Source organism: Camelus dromedarius, chromosome 3 (assembly GCF_036321535.1).
Source record: "Camelus dromedarius isolate mCamDro1 chromosome 3, mCamDro1.pat, whole genome shotgun sequence".
NCBI lineage: Eukaryota > Metazoa > Chordata > Mammalia > Artiodactyla > Camelidae > Camelus > Camelus dromedarius.
In genome coordinates this window covers 97,928,294-97,952,036 of record NC_087438.1, presented here as the reverse complement: position 1 = coordinate 97,952,036, position 23,743 = coordinate 97,928,294, and the positions used below count along the sequence as shown (strand labels likewise).

The 23,743-nt window shown below is 44.1% G+C and overlaps 1 protein-coding gene across 3 annotated transcripts in view; it reads right to left on the bottom strand.

Annotated features, from left to right (window-relative positions):
• CYSTM1 (cysteine rich transmembrane module containing 1) overlaps positions 1–23,743 on the bottom strand; it is a 68,208-nt gene that overhangs the window by 21,404 nt on the left and 23,061 nt on the right. For all 3 annotated transcript variants that reach the window (XM_031449142.2, XM_031449141.1, XM_064484354.1), the window contains exon 3: positions 11,307–11,522. In XM_031449142.2, the coding sequence (XP_031305002.1) occupies positions 11,307–11,522 (216 nt within the window). The remainder of the gene's footprint in view (positions 1–11,306; positions 11,523–23,743) is intronic.

Genomic DNA, 23,743 nt, shown 5'->3' with positions numbered 1-23,743 from the left:
TATTTGACTTTGGGCCAGTTTACTTCTCTCTCTGAATCTGTGTGCTCATCTTTAAAATAGGAAACCACTAGGAACCCTGTATGGATTAAATAAGATTCTGTACACAAAGCTCTGAACAAGATCTAATTAGAAACAGCAACATTTACTTAGTGCTTGGCACTAAATTACAGAAGGCATTTAATGACTAGTGAATGAATGAGTGGTGATTCCAAGGGAAAAAGGAAGACGAAGTTATAAAAAACCTTTACTCATTCATAGGAGGCCCAAGGACACCTGGAAGTACGTCAGGCTCTGGGCCAGACACCTGGGGGACCATGGGCAAGACATTACAGCTTCTCTAAGACGCAGGTTCCATACGTGTAAGGTCTGGGATAATACCACTTGCCCGGAAGGACTTTTCCAAGAATTGAAGCCGTATCCATAAAGCTCTCAGCCCAGCAATGGGCACATCCCGAGGTACTCAGTGAATGGTAGGTGCTGAGGAGCGTGGGCTTTGGTGTTGGTGGGTGTGAGTCTCTCAGTTGCATCACCTCCCATCTGTGTGACCGTGAACTAGTTTCAGGCTTTCTGTGCTTCGGTTGGTCCCTTCATCTGTATGACGAGGATAATAGAAGACCTGCCTCTTGTTCTTAGGACTAAATGAGTTAATGTATCAAAGTGCTTGACACATCATAACCACTTGGTAAGTACTCACTCTATTATTTAGCTACTGTTTATTAATTATTTAATAACAGTTAATATTAAATGTTCAAAAACTTGGGAGTTCAAACTCTTCTTGTTCTGCTGGTTTTCATCTAGGAATTGGTATCAAACACCCAGATTCTCCAGTTCCAGACCGCAGAGGAGCTCAGAAATAAAGCCTGCCTGTCCAGTCAGAGGGCAAGAGGGAGTTCTTTATAGTTCCAAGTTTCTGGAACCTTCTTCCTGGGCAGGCTGCCAGAAAAAGTCATGTATTTTTCAGCTTCTGATGAAGCTGATTAGGAAGGCCTTTTCCTCCACTGGGCTCAAAAGCAATTGCCAACTTATAGTTTCCATTATGAAGATGCTATAGCAGTGGTTCTCAAAGGAAGATGATCAGGGTCCCTAAGGGACATCTGGTAATGTCTGAGCAACATTTTTGGTTGTCATGACTGAGCAGATTCTCACTGGCCTTTAGTGAGTAGAGGCCAGGGATGCTGCTAAGTTGTCCTACAATGCACAGCCAGCAGTGCGCGCACGCACGCACGCACATTGTCCAGCCCAGTGTCAACAGTGCGGAGGTTGAGAAACCCTGCCCTACTGGAAAGTTGCTTATGACCAAGTAGTGGGGGCACAAAACAGAACACACAATGTGTGCATTGCACGTAAGCAAGAGCTGCCTAGGAAATAAGAACACAAAAATGATTGAGATGAGGGGGTATCTGGACTCAGAAGAATATTAAAAAAATGAGTGCTGTTACCAGGTCCACGGAGAAGAGAAGGAGTGAGGGCTAGCACACCCAGTGGAGGCAAAAATAACCTGAAGCTACATCTCTCAGTGCTGATAATTCACTTATCTGTGACTGTAGGTATCCTAACAGTGCTCCACAATGAATATTCTGCTCAGAGCCCCGACAGAAAAATGAATAAAGTGAGGAAGAGAAAAGTAGTGCAAACAGTCTGCAAACTCAAGGCCAGAGCTCAACAACTTGAAAAAGCTTATTCCAGAATCTCATCCTGTCCTCCCTCCTGCATAACTCTAAACTCCTTTTCATCTTTAATCACTCGGCAAGTAGTTACTGGGGAATCAAGCGGTTAGTCAAGGTCTCTGTTCTCAGGACACTCTCAGACAGTGGGGAAGACCTTAAATCTGTAACAAGAGCCTAAACTGTAAAATTACAAGCCCAGAGAGTACGATGAAGGACAGAAAGCTGACCCAGACCTGGGAGTGGAAGGTACCACTCACCGTCACCAATGTGACACATAAGCAAGACAGGAAGGATGAATGGGGTAATGGTACTGAGCCAAGAGAGGTGTGAAGAATTTTGCAAGCCATACAGAGGAAATACCATTTGCAAAAACCATGAGGGAGGAGAGACCTGGTAAGCCTGAGGAATTAGATTGGAATCTGGTGGCAGGGCTAGACCAGGCTGGGTCTCAAGGCCTTTGGGAGTGTTGGTCTTTATTCTAAGAGTAATAGAAAACCACCAAGGTGAGGGTAGGGGGAGTGCAAAAGAAATGTTTAAACCCTTAACTTGTGGAGTTCCTCCCTGGCATGCCCAAGGGTTAGGTAAGGAAACTGCTCCCACCAAACTGCTCCTCTTTATCCTCAGGTTCTAAATCAAAACCTAGCCGGTCACACAGAAACCCACGCCAGTAGCAAAGCCTCCAAACTGAAGCCAAGAGAACCCAGCAAAAAATGAGGAGCAGTTTCCCCTCTAAAGCAATAATTAGCAAGTTCTAAGCCTGATGGACCATGAAGGTCCCTGCCCTCCCTGGGCCAGGGAAAGGGGGCCCCCGAGAGTTGAGAGAAATGGCTGGTGTCAGACCTTGTGAAGAGCTACAAATCCCAGCAGGACCCCCAGAGGCAGCCACCCTCCTCTGGTTGAGGGGCCAGGTTCAGGATGGATCAGACCACAGCCAGCTCTCTTACTTGCCCCTAGTTTCTGTGCTTTCATCTGCACAGGCCCCAGGATTCATTCATGTATTAGATCTTTCTGGAAGCCCTAACTACCAGCTACTGTGCTAGGTCTGGGAACCATATTGTCTCCATCTCATACCCCTCCCTTATTCATTTTCTTCCTCCTCCCTCTCAAGAGACCTCCCTCCTTGTGGCCATTGGATCTGTCTTTCTTTTCAGAGCACAGAGCCTGTGTGACCAGATCCTCTTGCTGGGTCAGAAACCACAAGTTTCTCAATTCTGACAGGCCTGGCTAAAGTCTTAAAGATGCTGGCCCAGGCCCCCTGTGAGACATTAGGGCACTTTTCCAAGGAATTCCACAAAAATGCCATTTGGGCATTAGAAGATTCAAATGAGTTTCCCAGGAAATACACAAAGAGATGAATGAGGAAGGATGAAACTTAAAAGAATTAACTGAACAAAGCCTAACTGAGGATAAAGATGTAAAGTGGTATTTAGCAAGAGAGCCAACTCTTGCCATTAACAAGGCAGAGACAAGCTAAACAAGGAGTCCAAGAAGGAAGACGCCAGACTGCAAGGCAGTAACGGAGCAGAGCCCGTGGGCGCCGGCCACCTCTGCCTGCCTGGGGCCGGGGGCAGCATCCTCACAGAGAGCAGCCTCTCGGCTCAGACAAGGGGCTAGAGCGCTTGCTCACCACGTTCTAGCTCTGACCTGGGGCTGACGCTCTTCGTTAATAATAGGCCCACCTCACAGAGCTGCCACGCCAATTCAGTGCTGAAGGATACACAGTGTTCAGCACCAGGTCTGACACCCAGCAAAACTCAGTGGCAGCTCCTTAGAGCCACTCCCAGGATTCTGCACAGGGGAGATGAGCAGGAAGAGGAACCCAATGTAGGGCCTAAAGGAGAACAAATGCCTCAAAGACACCTGTGCAGGCAGATGCCGGGGCAGGGGACCCTCAGCCAGCCAACAAATACTGGGAATTGAGTCATGGACGTGACATAACAAAAGCCCCTGCCTTTCAGGAGCTCACATGCAAGGAACACGTCAACAGCGCACTAGGAAGGGGAAAGAGATGGGCAGAGACGGGGGAGGGAGCGCCAGGCCGGGGTGCTGCGTTAAATGGGGCAGAGAGAAGAGAGGTGGCGGGAAGGCCTCTCTGACTAGGTGACAGCTGAGCGAGAACCAAGAGAGGATGCGAGCCCCTTAGATTCTAGAAGACAGGGAGGGGCAGAGGGAAAGGGAACAGACGGCAAACTCCAAGGCCCCGGGTGGGAGCAGAGTGACCCAGGGGGAAAGGGTGGCCAGGGAGCTAGAACAGGGCTGGGGGCAGCTGGCGTGTGGAGGGACTGGCTCTTAGTCTGAGTGACAAGGCAAGCTCTGCAGGGGTCTGGGAAGCAAACAGACAGCAGGGGGCAAGAGCAGGAGGACAGAGACCATTACGAGGCTGTGACTGCAGACCAGATGATTGTGGGGCTGTCAGGGTAGATCATGAATGACCCTCAGCAACTGGATTCTCCGCCTTCCCAAGGGCTTCCTGTCTTCACCACCCCATCCACCCACAAGCACTAATTCAGAAAACCCTTGTGGGCCAAGGGAGGGCACTAAGTCCCTCACACCATCAAGGTGCCATACACTGTACGAAGTACAGGGCTTTGTTTATTCTTCGCTGCAGTCCAATAATTCCGATTTTACAGAAAAGGAAACAGAAGCTCAGGGAACCAGAGAAACCCCACCTAGATTCCTAAGCCAATGTGGTTTTGGTGGCACCACACAGTGTCCTTGCTGGGACGTTCTGTCATCTGATGCCTGGCAAAGAAAGAAGGAACTGAGCTGAACTTCATCTACACTCGACAGGCTTCCCAGGGCAATGAAACTGCCTGCTCTGAGTCTCTGACAAAAAAAGCATAAAAGGCTCAAACAAGCCAAGCTGTAATTCCAGACCTCTAGCCAATCAGCCAGCGATGCCAGACCATTAAAGTCCTTCCTCTTCTGTCCCCTCATTGAGTGATGAGAACTGTGTCAGACACCAAGGGAGCGAGCAGGGGCATCCTGCATCCTGTCAGGCCGCACTCGGCCTGTGCACTGCAGGGAAGCCCGCTTGCCACATCCTGCTGGTAGGCCAGCGACCCAGCAGGGCCCCCCTGGAACAGGCACTCCCCTCAACTGAGGACTCGAACACTTCTGATGACCTGAGGCACCTGACTGGGATACAGTTTAATTCTGGTGACAGAATTACACCTCTTCTTTCGTGACTTTCTAACCAGTTCACAAAACTTTCCTTAAAAAGGCAGATGGCCTATTTTCTGATATAAGACTGGAGATAATGTTGTGTTTAATTTTCACTTTACACAGTTCCGTTACTATGGCACGTGCACAAGAACCTAGACAGAGCTTTGAGATTTAGAGTGCTTCACTGAGCAGGAGCTCGCCCGTCGCCACCACAGGGACTCGTGGTAGTTTCCGGAGATCCCCCCAATGCAGACGGCACCCTGCACAGTGCCTCTGCCACCTGCCCATCAAGAGTAAGTCGATTTCCCCTCCCGTAAGTCTGTGCTAGACAGACCCGTGGCTGCTCTGACCGACAGAGTGTGGTGGGGGTGATGTTCTGAGACTTCTGAGCCTGGGCAATACAAAAGCCGGGCAGGTCATTATACTGTAGTTACATAAGGTTTGGAGAAATCTGGGTGAAAAGTCTACAGAATCATTTGTACTATTTCTGCAAAAGCTTTTGTAAGTCTGAAATTTTTTCAAAATTAGAAGTTAAGTAAAAAGTTTTTTGTTTTTCCTTTTTTTGAAGGAAGGCCTGGCAGCTTCCACTTTTGCACTCTAACATGGAATGAGCCCAGACCTCCTAAGGGCCAGGCTGTCAGGATACACAAATCAGCCACATGGGGAGGCCACATGGAGGGAAGGTGGGAGACATGCCAGACGGGTCATTTTTTTTGAAAGAACAATTTGTTATCATAAACCAAAAGTACAAGATTTCACTGAAAATGAAATAGTTGACAGGATACGACTGAACTTAAATTAAACCTTCAAGGGAGTAAGAGGGTCAAACTAAGCCAGTAAGAGCAGAAAAGCCCAAGCCTGGATTATACACACATAAGGATAATAGTTTCTCAGCCTGACCACCCCCGCACCCCTGGCTGTCACGCTCCCATCCCTCTCTCCCTTCCAAAGCATTTGCCCAACCAAATAGCTTCCCCCTCTATTACAGGGGTAAGCCAACCCAGTAGTACCCCTTCAGACAGCTATAAAGATAAAAGCCAAGGAGGAAACTTTGTAAATCTCATTCAAGGGTAGACAGTAAACACTGGTTATCATCTATGTCCCAGTCCCAGGGAACAAAGCCCAATTTCTCTTGCCAAGCCTTGTCTAAATTGTAGACTAACTCCAGGATTTGAGGTGGTTTGCAACATAGCAATAGATAACCAAAATATATGTCTAACTTTCCCCTGTGGCCAAAAGCCTTAAATTCTGGTTTGGCAAGACCTGGCTATCCAAGTGGGTCTTTGAACCTAACCCCCGGGCTGCCACATGCTCCTGGCCTAAGGGCTTTCATTTCCTGAGTTCCTTTGTATGTGGTATCCCTGCTTTTATCCAGTATGATTTATCTTCCCACATATCTAAGAATATTAGAGGAGTCTTCCCTTTTTGTAGTAGAGTTTTTGCTCCTTGCATTGCCTCTACTCCCTCAGTGTCCCTTTTCTGTCTGTTTTGGTCACCAGGAGTCATTTGGAGGCTTTACTCTGGTCTCTGGTGATCCTCTGCTGTTGGTTACTATCTAAGGCTGAGATTTTGTCACCTGTCGCCTTAAGAGTCTTGACGAACATAAAGGGTAAAAGCCTAAATGAAGACATTAAGCGCAAGGTTGACTGAAGTCAGACAGACGTTAGTCAGACATCTAGGCCAACTAGAGGGAACATGAAAAATGAATTTGAAGAGAGGAGGTGCTTTGAAGAAGTCTATATGGGGTGCAGGTGACGCACATGGGAGTGGTACGTTGCAGTGGAGGTGTGGGATATGCGTGGGATATGTGAGGGAAAGCTTCATGGAGGAGGCAACATTCTGTTCGATCTCCAGACATGTGCAGGGTGGGGCAGAGTGGGAATGAGGGTGAGGAATGAGGGGAGCAGCCTGGCAGGTTAGAGGCCTTACCGATGTGTATGGACCACTTAGATGATGACATCCTTGACTTCAGGCCAAGGGAGTTACCAGAGGGGATATCTGGTGGTCTTAGAAGGGGTGGGTGTATTCTACATATGGAAGGGATGTGAACTGTTAAAAGCAAAGACTGGAGCAGGGGGGGGACACTGTCTGCCAAGACGGTCACCAGTTACTCTCGCTCTGTGCTCACACACTGTTCCTCCCAGTGTGATGGAGTTTATTGTATACAAATGTTTATAATGGCCATTATTTGTTATTCGTAACAGCCCAAAGGGAGAAACCCAAATGTCCATCAACTAATGAATGGATGAATAAAATATGCTGTATCCATACAATAAAATATTATTTGGCAACACAATGGAATGGAGTACTGAAACCTCACAACCTGATGAACCTTGAGAACACTGTACTAAGTGAAAGCAGTCAGTCATAAAGGGCCACATATTATATGCTCTCATTTATAAAAAATGCTCAGCACAGGCAAACCTACAGAGACAGAAAGTAGACTGATGGAGGAGCAGAATTAAGCAAATGGGGAGAATTAATTGCCAAAGGGTTTCTTTTCGGGGTGATGAAAACGTTCTGGAACTAGACAGTGGGGATGGTCACACAACTCTGTGAATATACTCAAAGCCACTGGATTGTACACGTTAGATGGGTGAATTGTAAGGTATGTGGATTATATCTCAATGAAGCCATTACCAAAAAGTGGGAGTCGGGGGAGATGGCATCTCCGTCCCCTTGTGCCTTGCTCTGAGCAAGAGACTATGGCGTAAGCGATGCGGTGCCAGTTCCCAGCCTCACTGTTGAAAGCAGGGCAGATTCTCTCCCTCTCTCCCACCCTCTTGGAAGCTAACTGCTGTGGAAAGCAGCTCAGGCTGGAGGAGAGACTACAGGGAAAGAGAGGCCTCATGGAGGCAAACCCAAGCCCTATCATGTGAGTGAGGCCATCCTGGACATTTCTGCTCCAGCCAAGCTGACAGCTGATTTAAGCCACCCAAGTGACCCCAGGAGAGATCTCATAAAGCCAACTCACGGAATCAGGAGAAATACTAAATCATTGTTGTTTTAAGCCACTGAGTTCTGCGGTGACACATTATACAATAGATAACCGAAGCATAACCTCTGAGCTGCAGATTCCACCTGGGTATAACACGGGACTAGCTACGGGGTCGCTGTGAAGATTATGTGAAGCGTGTTCACTTCGGCAGCACATACACTAAGATTACGTGAAGTGAACACCAGGCATCACGCTCAAGAAACACTAGCCGTTACAGTTATTACTATTATTACTAAAAATCACCGCAGGAGACCCTTGACATTCTGCAGGTGTGCTCCTGGAAGCCTCATTCCCACAAGCACCTGCTGCTTCCAATCACATGGTTTCCAAAAAGCTGGTTTCCTGAGAAAAATGAAGGCTTAAAAAAAATACAATTTCTGAAAAATGAAATTTGAACTATAAACAGACTACCAAAGAAGGTTCTGCTTAATCCTGTCCATTCAACACAACTTTATTAAATCCTTCCTAACGACCAGACACCAATTAAAAATAGCAAAGAAGACCCTCTCTAGGTAGCTGTCAACAGAAAAGACTACACACTTGAACTTCAGCTGAGGGATGGTATCTGCAGTAGTAGATACATCTAAAATCATCCTGCTAGTGGAAAATCCCTTAAATTTCAGTAGAGAGCTCAATGCACAGAATACAGGCCCCAAGAAGGATTCTGACTGGGGATCCCAGAAGCAATACAGAGAAAGAAATGAAATGGGTCCCTAAAGGGTGCATCCCTTTGTGAGGGGGTCAGAGGGCCCCATTCACAGAACCTGGACCCCAGGTCGAGAGAAGAACTTGACCACCTGGCATCACCTGCCACGTCTGGTGCAGAACGGGTCTGGGCAATTAATGATGCACAAGCTGATGACAGACAGAAATCCTGTAGAAAAGGACGTTTAACAGCTTTCAACTGCATTTATGAAATCATGATAAATTGATAACACTGAACTAAAAGGCAAAGCCTTTTAATCCTGAGAAGAATTAAGATACTATTTGTTCCTCCAAAAATGCTGACATACTTAAATTACACTAAGTAAGAAAGAGTGCCAAACCCATGAGTATTTTCTGCATGAGGGGACAAGGTCCACCAAGTGCAGGAAGCACTTATTCTAGACAAGCTCTATAAAGTTCCAGACCCATCGAATGCTAGTTACAGCCACTATAAGCAATACAGGCCCGGAAATGGCCTATGCACCGGAGGCCAGGAGGGCCACAGGTGAAAGGCACAACCCTGGCAGGCACTGGGCTGAGTCTACCGGATAATCCAAATGCTGGGCTGACTTTTTTTTTATTGACATATAACATATACTAAAGCACACAAACAGTGAGTGTACAGCCTGAAGAATGTCTATATCCAGATTAAAATAAAAGAATACTCCTAATACCCCAAAAGGTGCCCTGTGCCCTTCCCAGTCAGTAACAAACCCCACCTGTGCCCCCCCCCCCAACAGCCAGGAGTAACCACTACTTTGATCTCCATCACCATAGATTAGTTTGGCTTGGTGTTCAATTTCACAAAAATGGAATCATACGTTATGTGGTCTTTTCGGTCTGCCTTCTTTCATTCGCCACAGGGTTACCTTGTTTTGAAACAGAAAACCCAGAAACTGAGATTTTTCAGGATATCCCCCCATGATGTCACAGACCTGGGGTGCCAGCTACTCTGGTTACACTGGCTGTACTTCCTGACCTCCTCCAAGCATGTGTTCGAACAACTTAAAACAGAATCTTGGATTGTCAAAGGCTTCCTTCAAGATAAACTAAATCTTTTAAAGGTATTCAAATCTATTCAGTCTCAATCTTAACGCAGCCTCTGACTCGATGCTATTAAAGTATAATCTTTCCCATAATGAATACAAAATTCCTTAAATATATTTTTCTTCCTTGGCATTCACCCATTCTAAAGAACCCTCAAATCCTGCAATAAAATGAACTGTCAATTCTGTTACTACTTTTGATTAGTAAGAGGTTGAACTACAGGAAAATGTCTGAGGCAGCCTAAGGCCCTATATGTAGATCAATGTGGATCAGACAAGACAGGAGAGGGGCAACAGTACAGCAGTAAGATACAGGCACAGATTCTCCAAACTATCAGGATTCAAATCTGGGATTTGCCCACTTCCAGTCAGGTGGCAAATCATTACTTGGGCAAGTCATTACTCCAAACTGTGCCTCAATTACCTCACTGTAAAATGGGAAAACCTCATAGGATTGTTGCAAGGATTAAATGTGAATGTACATAAAGCTGTTAGGAGAGCACTTGGCGCATAATAAACACTGAGTAAAGATAAGCAACTTTCAAAAGCTGGAAGCTCTGTACGAGAGCAACTATTCTGCAAACCAACAGGTTATAAAACAGTCCTAAGAGTCACCAGGACATCTAGCACAGTGCTTCTCAAGACATTTCCTCCCTAACCCTTCACAGACTGACTGATATTTTTTGTAAAATGCAAGATCACATGCTGGAATATCACAGCAATGTCAAATTGCTCTAAAAGTGTTTAAATGTTTACTCCCACTTTCTGTGTTTATCTCATCGAAGCCTGATACCTGGACTGGCACTTATCTGCCGAGGCAACTTTGAGTAGCACTGTTCTAGCACACAAGAGGGACTCATAAGCCTGCTGATAACTCAGCTAGCAGGTTAAACATAATTAAGAAAACGTATTAGTAAAGAAAACCAACCCCAACAGCAAGGGCAAGAGGATGACTTGAGGGTCGTCAAGCTGGGAGAGAAAATATCCCAACAGGCTGAACCTGGGAAAAAAAAAAAACTGGCTGCCAAAGCAAGAATCCAACTGGTACCCCCACCCACCTTCTGCTGCTCAAGGAGATGCTCTCACAAAACATGTCGGCCAGGAAGTCATCAGCCCCAGAGGGGACAAGAAATATGAAGGAAGGAGGCAGAACTGACTCAGCCCTCCTGAGAAAGAAGTCCTTCTCAGGAGTTAGAAGCCACCCTAAGCAGTCACCAAGCTGTGGGAATGTCAACCACGGCACACAAAGGCCAGAGTTTCTTCTCTGCCAAAGAAAACGTGCAAATGTTTCCTTTGGTGAGGTGGGACTGCATTCATGCATACCCGCGTATGCACACACAGTCGTCCCTCAGTATCCACAGAGGACTGGCTTCACTAGTCCCCATGTGACATCAAAATCTGCGGATGCTCGAGTCCCTTATATATAAATACCTTACATGAAAGGTATTTGCATATAACCCACGCACATCCTCCTGTATACTTTAAATCATCTCTAGATTACTTATAATACCAAACACAATGTAAATATTATTTAAATAGTTGTAAATACAATGTGCACATTATGTAAGTTGTTTCTGGAATGCAACAAATTTGAGTTTTGCTTTTTGGAACTTTCTTGAATGGTTTTTTCCCCCATATATTTTCAATCCGGTGGTTGGTTGAATCTGAGGATACAGAATCCACGGATACAGAGGGCCAACTGTACACACACTCCATACACAGTACCTGTGGTCTTAGGAGGCTCCTGAGGTCCGCCCTGCCAGCCGTACTGTGGGTATCCTTGGTTGGGGTATCCCTGAGGAGGTGGGTAGGGTCCACCCACAGGTCCTGGAGGGTAGGCCGCAGGCCCCATCGGTTGTTGTGGATAAGGCGGGTACGGGGCCGACGGGCCGGGGCCCGGATACGGTGGAGGGTTCCCTTGGTTCATCAGGGACCTGCAGGCTGCAATGACAATAAAAATTATTTGCATTTAATCTGTGGAAATCATTAGGGAAAAAATTTCAATCAAGAGATCATTTACAAATTGCCTTAAAGATATCTTAAACCTCTTGCAAACCTTGAACTCTGTCCATTTGGTTTCCTTCTCACCATTGCAAATGGCAAATATCTTATGTATCTGATTATTTGCCTTTTGTCTGCCTCCCCCTCACCCCCAGACTATAGGCTGTGACAGCAGGAATCAAGACAGGTTTGGGTCATCACCATGACCCTGAAGCTTAGCATAGTGCCTGGCACAAGGCAGGCCCCTCAGTAAATGTGCTTAATGGAGAACAGGATATTATTGTGTTTTTTAATTTTCTAAAATGTCCATAAATGTGATTGGGTAGCTCTAAGAAGAAGGCGGAAAGTCGAAAAGCAATATGAATCAGATCAGCGGAAGCTGGCCCAGTGCCAGAAATCCTCCAATAAACAGGGCTGGGCCACACTGAAATCTTCTAACAAGCAGCGCCACCAGCAGTAAGCGACCAGGGATGTAAGCGTCGCCCCCGCCCTAGGCACTGGGCGACCTGGTTGCTCTTCCCAGACCCACAGCTCCCAGCAACTGAGTGGTGTGCTTGGTTGTCAATGCAGAGGATGCCAAGGGTCTCCTCAGACCATCCGGGCTCCCAGGACTCTGGAGGGCTCACCCCACTTTGTTTTATAGGTTCCTGTCCTGGATGGTTTTGCTTCTGTGAGGGGAGCCATTTCTTCCCATCCCTTGAACCTTTAAACCATTCTCCTGATCGGGCCTCAAGTCTGGAGGGCCAGCATCTCCTTCCCATCATCTCTGTAGCAGCTGCAGGGCCCGACACAATGACTTTCAGATTAAAAGCATTACCAGGGAATGCAAAGTACACAAACTCTGGATGAACATGATATCTGTCATCTTGCTGCCGTGTACTGTTACCCATCTCCTGTACTGATATTTAACTTTTTACCTATTTGAGTAAGTTAACAGAGGAAAGAATCTCATACTCAAAATTTAATTTCACCATTTGTTCTTTTCTATAACATGCAATCAGTAAATTCATAAGTGACTCTATATGAAAAACAGAATAGCCATAAAGTTCCCTAGAAAATCTGGATTAAAATCATGGACTTTGTTGGCTGCCCACACAACCACCACATCCCACTTCATTACCGTCAGATTCCCCGTTAAACAGCCATTCCTTCTTCCTGTAGTTCATGTACTTCAGGGGAAGCTCATACCGTACCAGCTCCAGGAGGAGCCCAGTCTAACCTAAGCTAACCAGGTCACCCTTTCCTCTTTTTCACAAGATTGGTTCAAGGAATCCAGGACAAAGCCAGTCACAAATGGCATCCCTTGGCCGCTGCCATTGGTTCTGAAGTGGTTTGGTCAGTTAAAAGCTTGGGGCTCTCCTAACACACTCCCAACCTTCCTCTTCCCTTAACACAGGCACACACATACTCTGGCAAGGACATGGCCTCCAAAATTGCTGACAGCCTATCTGCAGCCCTGAGGGGGTCACTAGCCTTAAGATGAAGCAGGCACTTCAGAAAGGCAGAGCAAAAAGAAGGAAAGAAATGGAATTCCAGATGACTTCATAAATCAGACTGAAACCCAACCTAACCTAAGCTACCTCTGTAGAATTTCCAGTCCTAGGAACCAAGAGTAAGGTAATCTAACGAACCCCTGTGAGTGACATTCAAGCAAGCATACGTTTATGCAGGGCTGACTGTGCCTGGCTCTGTGCTAAGTAGTGGGGCATCGAGATGGATATGGCTCACATCCTCCCCTTGGGTTAAAAAGACAAACATACAGATAGCGTTTTTAGGAAAGGTGGTAAACAGACTGCTGGGTAGGGGCTTACACCCAGTCAGAGGAGGTGGGAGTGAACAGAGTGCCACCTGAAGGAGGTGATTGTAAATTGAAACTTTGTAACATGGAATCAGAATGGCTGGAAGTTCTCTATTTTGACCTCTGCATCCCACCCTCTACCCTCCTTTTTCTAGGGGCATGGCAGGGATTCAGGAAAGAACTAGAGTCTTTCCCGTCTCTGCTCTTTGGTCTGTGCCAACATGGCATCAGACTCTGACCTGGGAACGGCCTTTCCCTTTCCCCTCAAGCAAAGGCTCCCAGTGACTAACACCGCAGTCATCACGGGAATCTGGCCAGACATAACCGCTGACGACTTCTGCATTTCCTCTCTCCTACCTGGAAGGCTGTAGTAAACCCAGTGATCCCTGGTTAACACAGAAATCATTAACCCCCCTATGGCTAATCCATTATTTATTTTTTAAGTCACAGAAGTAGAACCCAGCCATCCTAGCTACTCTTCCCTGAAGTTCAGTGTGTGAGTGCAGCGGCAGGAGGCAGGGGTCCTCTGGACTGACCTAATTCTACCCAAACTATAGTTTAACTTCTTTAGTCCAACAAGACCCTGTAATAATGATTGTTCTCATGCTAACAAAGCCTGGACCTGTATTTTTCTGAAGACAATACTCTTCTAAAAACAACAGGCAGTGAGAAGGAAAAAACGAACAAAGTATTTAGAACTATTACAACCTCACACCTCAAAGATTCAGGACTTTTCTTCACCCATCTATGTGTGTCTGTTCCTCATCAGTCCTAGGACCTTCAAAAGTCTCCCAAGTGTATGTGTCCTCCCCATTTCTCCTTCAACCATGTTTCCCCCTCATTTTAGTATGCACCTTTCTCCCTCTGCCTGAAGAATCGCTTAACGCCTAGGGGAGAAAACCCCACCTGCTAACCAGAGGCACTTATAAAGAGCATAAACCATACAGATGCTCCAGGTACCATGCCCTGCCCTGCCCCCCTCAACACCCACCCACTCTGTCCCTGTGTTCCCAAAACACAGTTATCTTAGAGGGATAAAATCTGGATCTATTTTCAGTTTCTTCTAAACAGGAGAAAAAAAAAATCCCAGTAAGAGAACAGCAAAGTCACAGAACCAGCATGTGTCAAGATCAAAGATTCTCGAGCTGACATTTGAAGAGCAGGAGTTCACCTAGAGGGATGCAACTGTTCCCAAGCATGTACAGAAGCAAATCCATTCCTAACATTGACACAGTCTAGTACAAACCGCATAACATAACCAAAACACAAATGAGCTTTAAATTTAAGGTATGCTACTGAGCTTTATAACATGAACATTTTTCCTTATAAACTTGATCGGGTGAAATGTAAGCCTTCTACAGTGGAGTGTGTTACACTGGAGTGTGTTTCCAACGCAAACAGTGGAAACAGGAGCGTTAAAGACAAATCAGAGCTCTAAAAGAGACAGCTCAAACCAAGTAGCAGCCAAGATCCATTAAGCCTGAATTGAACACTCTTATCCAACGATCCCATTCAAGACGTGCTCAGAATCACAGGATTTGCAGTCATTCAACCACACAACGAGAAGAGCAGAAACTGTTCTTTCCGAAAGTGCTCCACAGAGATAAGATCATAATAAAAGACCTCATCAAAGTAGAGATGAAGGAAAGAACATTATTTTTCAAAGCTGTTATTATCTTTTAAATGACAAGATACCTGGTAGCCTGGCACTGATCCAGCAGGCAGTACACTGGAGAATTTTCCTCCAGAAAAACTGAGCAGCCCCAAGGGGAAAAAATTACTGATACTAATACTCGAGGAGACGCCAAAGAAACTGACCCAGTCACCCCACAGTAAAGCCCAGGCACACAGAACTTCTAATCGACATTTTATTGCCTTAAAAATAAATGAATGGACAAGGACTATCAAGACATATGAGTAAAGCCTGAAACATAAGAGAGCAAAACAAAATAGGAAAAAATAAAAAACCCAACCTAAATATCCAAAAAAAGAAAAGAATTAAATAAATTATGGTACATTAATATAATAGTTCTTTTGCAGCTGTCTTTGTTTTTGAAGTACGATATAATATTTTAAGTATAAGAAAAATATAAAAGCTGTATATGTGGCATGATCCCAATTTCCTTTAAAATAAATATTGAAAAATGGATCACTGTAACAGAATGAAGAGTTCTACAACAGACCCACACAGTGGTCACCTGATTTAACAGAAAGGCAGCACTGCGACTCAGAAAGTAAAAAATTAGTCTTTCTAATAAATAGAGCTGGCTATTCTTGTGGGAGAAAAAAAAAAAGAACTTAGATCTCCATCCTTACAAAGAATAATTCACACTATATCATGGATTTGCATACAAAAGGTAAAACAATCATGCTTTTAGAACAAAGTATATAATCTATTCATGACTTCGGCAGTATTTACCTTATGATCCAGCAATTATACTCTCAGATATATACTAAAGTAAAATGACTGCATTAAGTCCACCAAAGACCTATGTAAGAATATTCAAAGCAGCTTGAGCCCCAAACTGGAAACTATCCAAGTGTTCGTCAATACTAGAACAGGTAGATTAAGGAAGAGTTATACAATGGAAAGTGCCCAGCAATAAGAAAAGGACGATTACTACATGCAGCAAGGTGGATGAAGCCCACAGACAAGGATGAGCAAAAGCAGCCAGACTCAACAGACTTCACACAGTATGATTCCATTTTCATCAGGTTCAAGAACAGCCAAAACCAACCTCCAGATACTGATACTGACTGGAGGAGGCACATGAGGAGAGCTCTGGGGTAACAGGGATGCTCTACATTTTGAGCTGAGTCATGTTTACCTGAAGACCATAAACTCTCGGAGTTGTACGTTAAGACTGTCACATTTTAAGTGCACAGTACCAGCAGACAGATAAAATTTGGCTAGAAGGGGAAAAAAATATTTATAGTGGTTTTCTCTGGGTGCTGGAATTATGCGCAATTGCTATTTATTCTATATTTCTGAAAATTTCAATAAGGAACCCGTACAGTCAGGGAAAAAAAATCAAGATTTCTTATTGTTTTCTATTATTTTCATGCGACCCATCTTTCTTTTTTTTAACAGCTAGAATGCCTCTGTAGCTCTCCTACCCACTTCCGGCACCCCAACTTTCCTTCCTATTACTGATTTTCCCCTCGTGGATAACCTATTTTATTTCTGCTTTTCAGTGCTTTTTACAGTGATTTTTGTAATTGGGATTCTTTTTTCACAGGACACTTCAGCTCCATAAGTTCTTTAAATGCTTTCTTTCTGCTTCAAACTGATAAGTAAGTTGGCTAAGCACTAAACATGGGGTTAAAAAAACCCATAAAATTTTCTTGGTTACAGGCAGACTTCCCTATCTTGGAACTGTTCTTATCTGTAAAGCAAGAAGTCATGCTTCTCCTTCCATCTTTACATATCCTTCTTTGCAATTTATAAAACTGTACAGTTTAAGAACATGAGCTGATCTTACTCTAAAGACCTCTTCTGTGTCTTTTCTGAACTCCCTGATTAGCTGGTCTTTTAATAGGATCTCCATAAATAGATTATTGTAACTTCTGGGTCCCTCAGTTTTTCTTGATTCTCACACCCATAATTTGGGGTATGGTTTGTTGGGCTAAAAAAAGCTTTGGAATTACTGGTTTTGTGCTGCTCTATCATCTCAGGCTTAGAATTTTCGTTAAATTTTGGCACTGACCTGTTCGTTTATTCCATTCACACAGTCATTTGTTCATTCTATAAATACTTCCAGAAGCACCCACCATGACCCAGCACTAGTGGTTCCGGGCACTACGGAGATTGGGAGGCAAGAGAGAGTTTCTACTTGGGCTAGTGAGACAGACAGACATAATGCACATCAGCAGTGATCAAACCAAGCTAAGAGACAGGAAGTACTCAGGACTGTGATCCCAAAGTAGGGATCCAGGTCAGGAAAGTCAGAGAAGGCTTCCGAGAGGGAGTGACGATCACACTGAAAGAAATACGGGTTACTTAACCTTCATACTCTGGTCCGAGGTAACGCTTACAAACAGCCTTGCTAAGAGGAGACTTTCAGGATTATTGCAGCTTCCTTTTCTAGTTATTCTTTATCTCTTTTAAAAACATTCATGTAATTTTATTTGTTAGCTGGCCAAACACTACCTAATTATTTGTTTATTCAACATCATGAAGTACTTCCTACTTGACAGGCTCAGTACTGGGGATGTGAGAGAAAGAACTCGAGCTGCCTGCCCTTCCCCTTCAGTATCGCTGATAATAAAAATGAAATGATCTTTTCTCTTTGTCTGTTATCACATCAGATGGAAAAGGCTGGAAGTTCCGCAAATTTCCAGGGTATTATGAGGCTAGTGTGGCTCTACAGACTGGAAAAAATTCTATTTGGGCACTCCAAAGGGTAGTTCCCTCAAAGAGTTATGCAAGATTACTGAAACAGAGATACAAGTAGAAAACAAATGGGACCTAATTAAACGTATAAGCTTTTACACAGCAAAGGAAGCCGTAAGCAAAACAAAAAGACAACCTACAGAATAGGAGAAAATATTTGCAAAAGATGAGACTGACAAGGGCTTAATTTCCAGAATATATAAACAGCTCATACAACTTAATAAGAAAAAAACAAACAACCCAATTCAAAAATGGGCAAAAGACCTAAATAAGCATTTCTCCAATGAAGACATACAAATGGCCAATAGGCACATGAAAAAATGCTCAATATCACTAATTATCAGAGAAATGCAAACGAAAACTGCAATGAGATATCACCTCACACTAGCCAGAATGGCCATCATTAAAAAGTCTACAAACGATAGAAGCTGGAGAGGGTGTGGGGAAAAGGGAACCCTCCTACACTGTTGGTGGGAATGCAGTTTGGTGCAGCCACTGTGGAAAACAGTATGGAGATTCCTCAAAAGACTAAAAATAGACTTACCATATGATCTAGCAATCCCACTCCTGGACATATATCCAGAGGGAACCTTAAGTCAAAAATACACATGCACCCCAATGTTTATAGCAGCACTATTTACAATAGCCAAGACATGGAAACAACCTAAATGTCCATCAACAAATGACTGGATAAAGAAGCTGTGGTATATTTATACAATGGAATACTATTCAGCCTTAAAAAAGAATAAAATAATGCCATTTGCAGCAATATGGATGGACCTGGAGATTGTCATTCTAAGTGAAGTAAGCCAGAAAGTGAAATAAAAATACCATATGATATCACTTACTTGTGGAATCTAAAAAAAAAAAAAAAAAGACAAATGAGCTTATTTATAAAACAGAAACAGACTCACAGACATAGAAAACAAACTATGGCTACCAGGGGGAAGAGGGTGGGAAGGGATAAATTGGAAGTTTGAGATTTGCAGATACTAACTACTATATATAAAATAGATAAACAGCAAGTTTCTACTGTATAGTGCAGGGAACTATATTCAATATCCTGTAGTAACTTATGGTAAAAAAAAAATGAAAACAAATATATGTATGTTCATGTATGACTGAAGCATTGTGCTGTACACCAGAAATTGACACAACATTGTAAACTGACTATACTTCAATAAAAATATACATTAAAAAAAGAGATACAAGTAGAGAGCCCGAATGACCCGCCAACAGGGACGTTGGCCACACATACAGGTGGAAGCAACGGCGTCAAATCCAAACCCTGAAGCCACAAGAATAGGCAATCTAGAACCCGAGGAAGAACCTACTCCTGACATGGACAACTATTCAGGGGAGCCCCCGGGAACAGCAGCAGCAGGGATTTACCTCTAAAAGGTGGTGGTGATGTTCCCAGTAACAAAGAAATATCGGGAGACCTCTGAGAGTTGACAATATGGTAACATGGGCAAGAGCTTTGTTTTTATGACTTGCTCACTATTTCTTACACACTTTACTGTGTTACCATTTCCTAAGTTGCTTTTCTTCTGGGGACCATCTGGAAGGAGATAACCTGCAGTTTTACCTCATTACTGTCCAAATGCTGACTCTGGTGTCAAGCTCCCAAATATTATTGGCCATCCCCTACCACATTCATGATCTTTTGTTTGCCAGAGAATTCCACCAGGCCCCAAGGTGTCCTCAATTAACTAATGAATAAACGAGAGCATGTCTTTTGTATCAACGTTTTGGCTTGTGATTTTAGAAGAGCCTCTCAGTGGAATACACAATGACACACAGCTCAGAAATGGGACCATTCACCCAACAAGAGCATCAAAATGCACATGGGAGGCAAAAAAATAATAGTGGACCATCTACCCCTGGAGGCCCTGTCCTAGAGTAATGAAGAGGTTCACAGATTGTCTTATTTTCCTTTCTCACAAAGGATAGAAAAACTACATACTGCTTATTTAACTGAGTTACATATGAAACTAAAAAAGTCTACAAACTGTTCAGTAATATGGTTTGCTAATGCCACTTAGGTAATTGCTTTAAGCCACTAACCCCAATGCTACGCTAACACAAAGATATACATATTCTCAATTTGTCCTATACATTAGATGAGGAGTAGTCAACTCTGAAGAGTCAGACTCTCATTAATAATCCGCAGTTCAACATTCTTTGAAAATATGGCTACAGCCAACCAACCTCACCTCCCTCCAATAATAAACTTGGTGTGTACATTTCACCATTGTTCCAGCTGGAGACTTTGAGGGAATCCGGAGAAGTTCCCCTCAATAGAGGAAAACACATCACCTGCTAAAATCTTTTTGCATAAAGCTTTCTATACAGAACCTCTAGCTGGATCTCAGCACCTGCTGCTCAGTGAGAGGTAAGATCAAGAGCATTTATTAAACAGCCCTTAAGAAAATCACTGCTACCTGAAAATATCTATCAACAACAAAACAGCATACACTGAGTGGCCCTGGCATTGGTATCCCATTCCTCCCTAATGTTTGGAGGGAACATCTCTTCTTATTACAGAGGGTCTAACCTTTTTTCTTACAAATTCTTCAATAAAGACTCATTTTAAAGTGAAATCTCAAATAAATAAAAGCAGCTTATTCTTTGAACCAGCAACTCCACCTCTAGGAGTTTATCCTGCAGATATCTACAAGTGCCAGTATGCCAAAACATCAATTTTATACAACAATTTTATACCACACACACAAATATATATTGTAACATTTGCTTTTAATAACTATGTAACATATATTATATATAAAATACACATAGATACGATATATAACATCCCAGAGGCCCATCCATATGGAAATGGTTAAATAAAACACAGAATTTTCAAACCATGGAACCACTATTTGACCCTTAAGAAGAATGAGGTGGAATTACACATGCTGATAATGGAAAAGTGCCAACAGAGTGAAAAAAGCAAATTGCAACACAGGACATTCTACTATCCCATTTGGATTTAAAAATAAAGTTCTATTTCTAGACCTGAATAGATTACAGTCATATTAATGAATATAATTATTCATTAAACTGTACTTTTTTGTTACACACACTTTTCTACACAATTGGCCCTCTGTATGTGCGGGTTCCGCATCCTTGGATTCAACCAACAGTGAATCAAAAACATTCGGGAAAAAAATTCCAGGAAGTTTCAAAAATCGAAGCTTGAATGGCAACTATTTACAAAGCATTTACACTGTATTAAGTATTGTAAGTAATCTAGAGATGATTTAAAGTACTCAGAGGAGATGTGTAGGTTATATGCAAATACTATGCCATTTTTTCTAAGGGTCTTGAGCATCCACAGATTGTGGTATGGGGGACGGCGTTCTGGAACTACCGAGGGATGACTATATATAGTTAATAATGAAAGGTAAAACCCTGCTGATTATCTTTGGGTAAAGTCTGATCCATGCTTTTAGGAGAGGATAACTCATTTCTTAACTCACTGAGCAGGAAAGCCACGCTTCTAGACGCTTCCAACAATCATCCAACTACCACCGAGAATGTGTTTTGTTCCAGCTCCAGGGCAGGATCCACAGCTGCTAACAGTCCCTTGGGTTCCAGGCAAACCTCCTCAAGGGCCCCTTCTCCAACCTTTATTAGTCATGGATGGTCCTCTGCAGAAACCAGAGGACTCCCTGAACGCAGGACTTCCTTCTGCCTCCAGCTTCCAATAGGACTCCGCAAGGGTGGACCTCAGCCCCCTTGTCTGACAGCTCCCAACCATGCCAGCAAACCCCGACCACCCCCTCTTCCTACCCTGCTGGGACCCCCAACCAATGCTCAGCTCAGGGACTCTGGTCAGTAGGCAATGATGCCGGTAGCTGAAAGTTGTGGGGAAGTGAAGGTTGGCACCTCCTTGGAAAAAAAGGCCAGGGACCTCTGAATTACATCTAGTCACTGGGACGTTGAGGACAGCACTGTAACTTTGGAACTTCAAACTACCAGCCCTCAAAGGGACAATGGAGAGAAAATGAGCCCAGCAAGAGGAAGGGTCAGAAGGGAAAGCAGCAGTGAATAGAAGGGAAAGAAAAAGGGAAGAAAGCTGTTAACAGAGAAGGTGAGTTGGGGAAATGAAAGGATGGGTTAGAGCACAGAGAGAGAGAAAAGGGACGAACTCTGATCCCTGCCAGGTTGAGAGGACACACTAGAAAGGGACAGGTCCACCCCTCCCAACAAGCCTGACAAGGCCACTTCCAGGCCAGGTCCCCCACCGGCACAGCCCCTGAAAGACCGGCTCTGCCGCCCCCTCCCAGAGCATTAGATTAGGCTTTGTGGGAAAGTTGAAATCTTGATAGCTTAGCAAGAGGCCCCTACAGCTTAACACGTGGCAGTTTAACTAAGCGCTGCCGTTCCTGCCAGATACCAGACCAGCCACGGCTTTGCTCCACCATTAAAGCCCGCTCTCCTGACCCTCTGCGGGAGCCGCAGCTCAGTCAGCACCACTGGCGGCTCTTCATGGACAAGAGGGAATTTCACTGAACACCAGCAAGGACCAAGCACATCACCCCTGCCTAAGAGACCTTACATCCCAAGACAGGTCACTCTCCACGCTTCCCTTCTCTTTAGTTTCACAGAATTTTTAAAGGAAGAAGAATTACGGACAACAAAGGTTAAAAAAAAATGATGACACCTTCCGAGTTCTCTCATTAGTAACACCTGCGAAGAGCAAGGGGGCTTAATGTGGTATAGGGTATTGATGAGTTAAAAAAAAAAATCAGATACATCCTGAACAAAACCCTGCATTTTCCAAGAGCACACCTGCACAGAAAGGACAATATAACATCATCAATGAAGTCACGCCCTTGGCGAAGGGCCTAGAATTTAATATAGAATACAGGTTCCCCACCACTCAGGCCTCCTTTTGGCAAATCTCACATCAAAACATCAGTGGTTTTACCCTGACTGCACTTATTTCTTTTTAATTCCTGAACTCTTCACTCTGCTGTCTCTCTGGTATCACAGAGCCACGTAGAGTTTCAGCAGATGGGATTTAAGGGACTGTCTCTGAAGGCTGCCCACAGCAAACCATCCCTACCACCTGTCTCTTGCTACCTGGAAAAAATTCACTAAGAGTGAGTCATCTTTGGTTGAAGGTAATATTTTTCCAAGTTGGGTATGTGGCACAATTTGGGGAATGTGGGCAAACAACTTAATTTTAATAGTTATGCCTTTTAATATTTACCTTCTATTTATGGCAGGTGATAGTAGTTCTCAATTTAAGGTAATGAGTTTCTCTTTTAAATAAGTAATAGAGTTTTGTTTTTTTTTTAAAGAAAAGTGTTAACAGTACAGATGGCATAGAGATAAGATAAAAACCAAGCAGGTGGAACACAAAAGAAGGGTAAGAAACAGGTAAAGAATCTACTTCCAAGCCCCTGGCAACTACCCCTGGCTGGAGTTTCCACTGCCACCGTCACACATCAAAGATCATCAAGATTTAGTTCAGCAAAGTCAGCAGAGTCAGAAGTTATGCGGAAACTGGATCAGAGAAAAAAATCACACTGGCCTTGGTGAGAATGTTGCTGAAGAAAAGGCTGGGGGTGGGGGAAGAGGGAGGGCGGAGTCTGGGGTCTCTGGGAAACCAGTAGGTGGCAGGAAAGTAATAAATATTAGGCTTAATGATAAGGACTCCGGAGCTAGGCAATTTCCTACAGAAGTCTCCCCCTTCACACGTATTTCCCCCAAATGATTCTGCCCGAGGTCCTGATGCAGAAAGCTACCTGGTGAGCGCTGAGGGCAGAATTAAAATTCAAAGTGGCAGAAGGTCAGCACCACTTCCCAGGTTCTCCTCTCCCCAAATACCTTAGAGGCTCAACTGTCCACCATCCCTACCTTGCTTTAAACACTGACCATGTGGGTAGATAGTTTTCAGTTGTGATGTAGTTTCTGGGCCAATTCTCTCCGAGCTAACTAACGCTAGCGCTAAGCAGA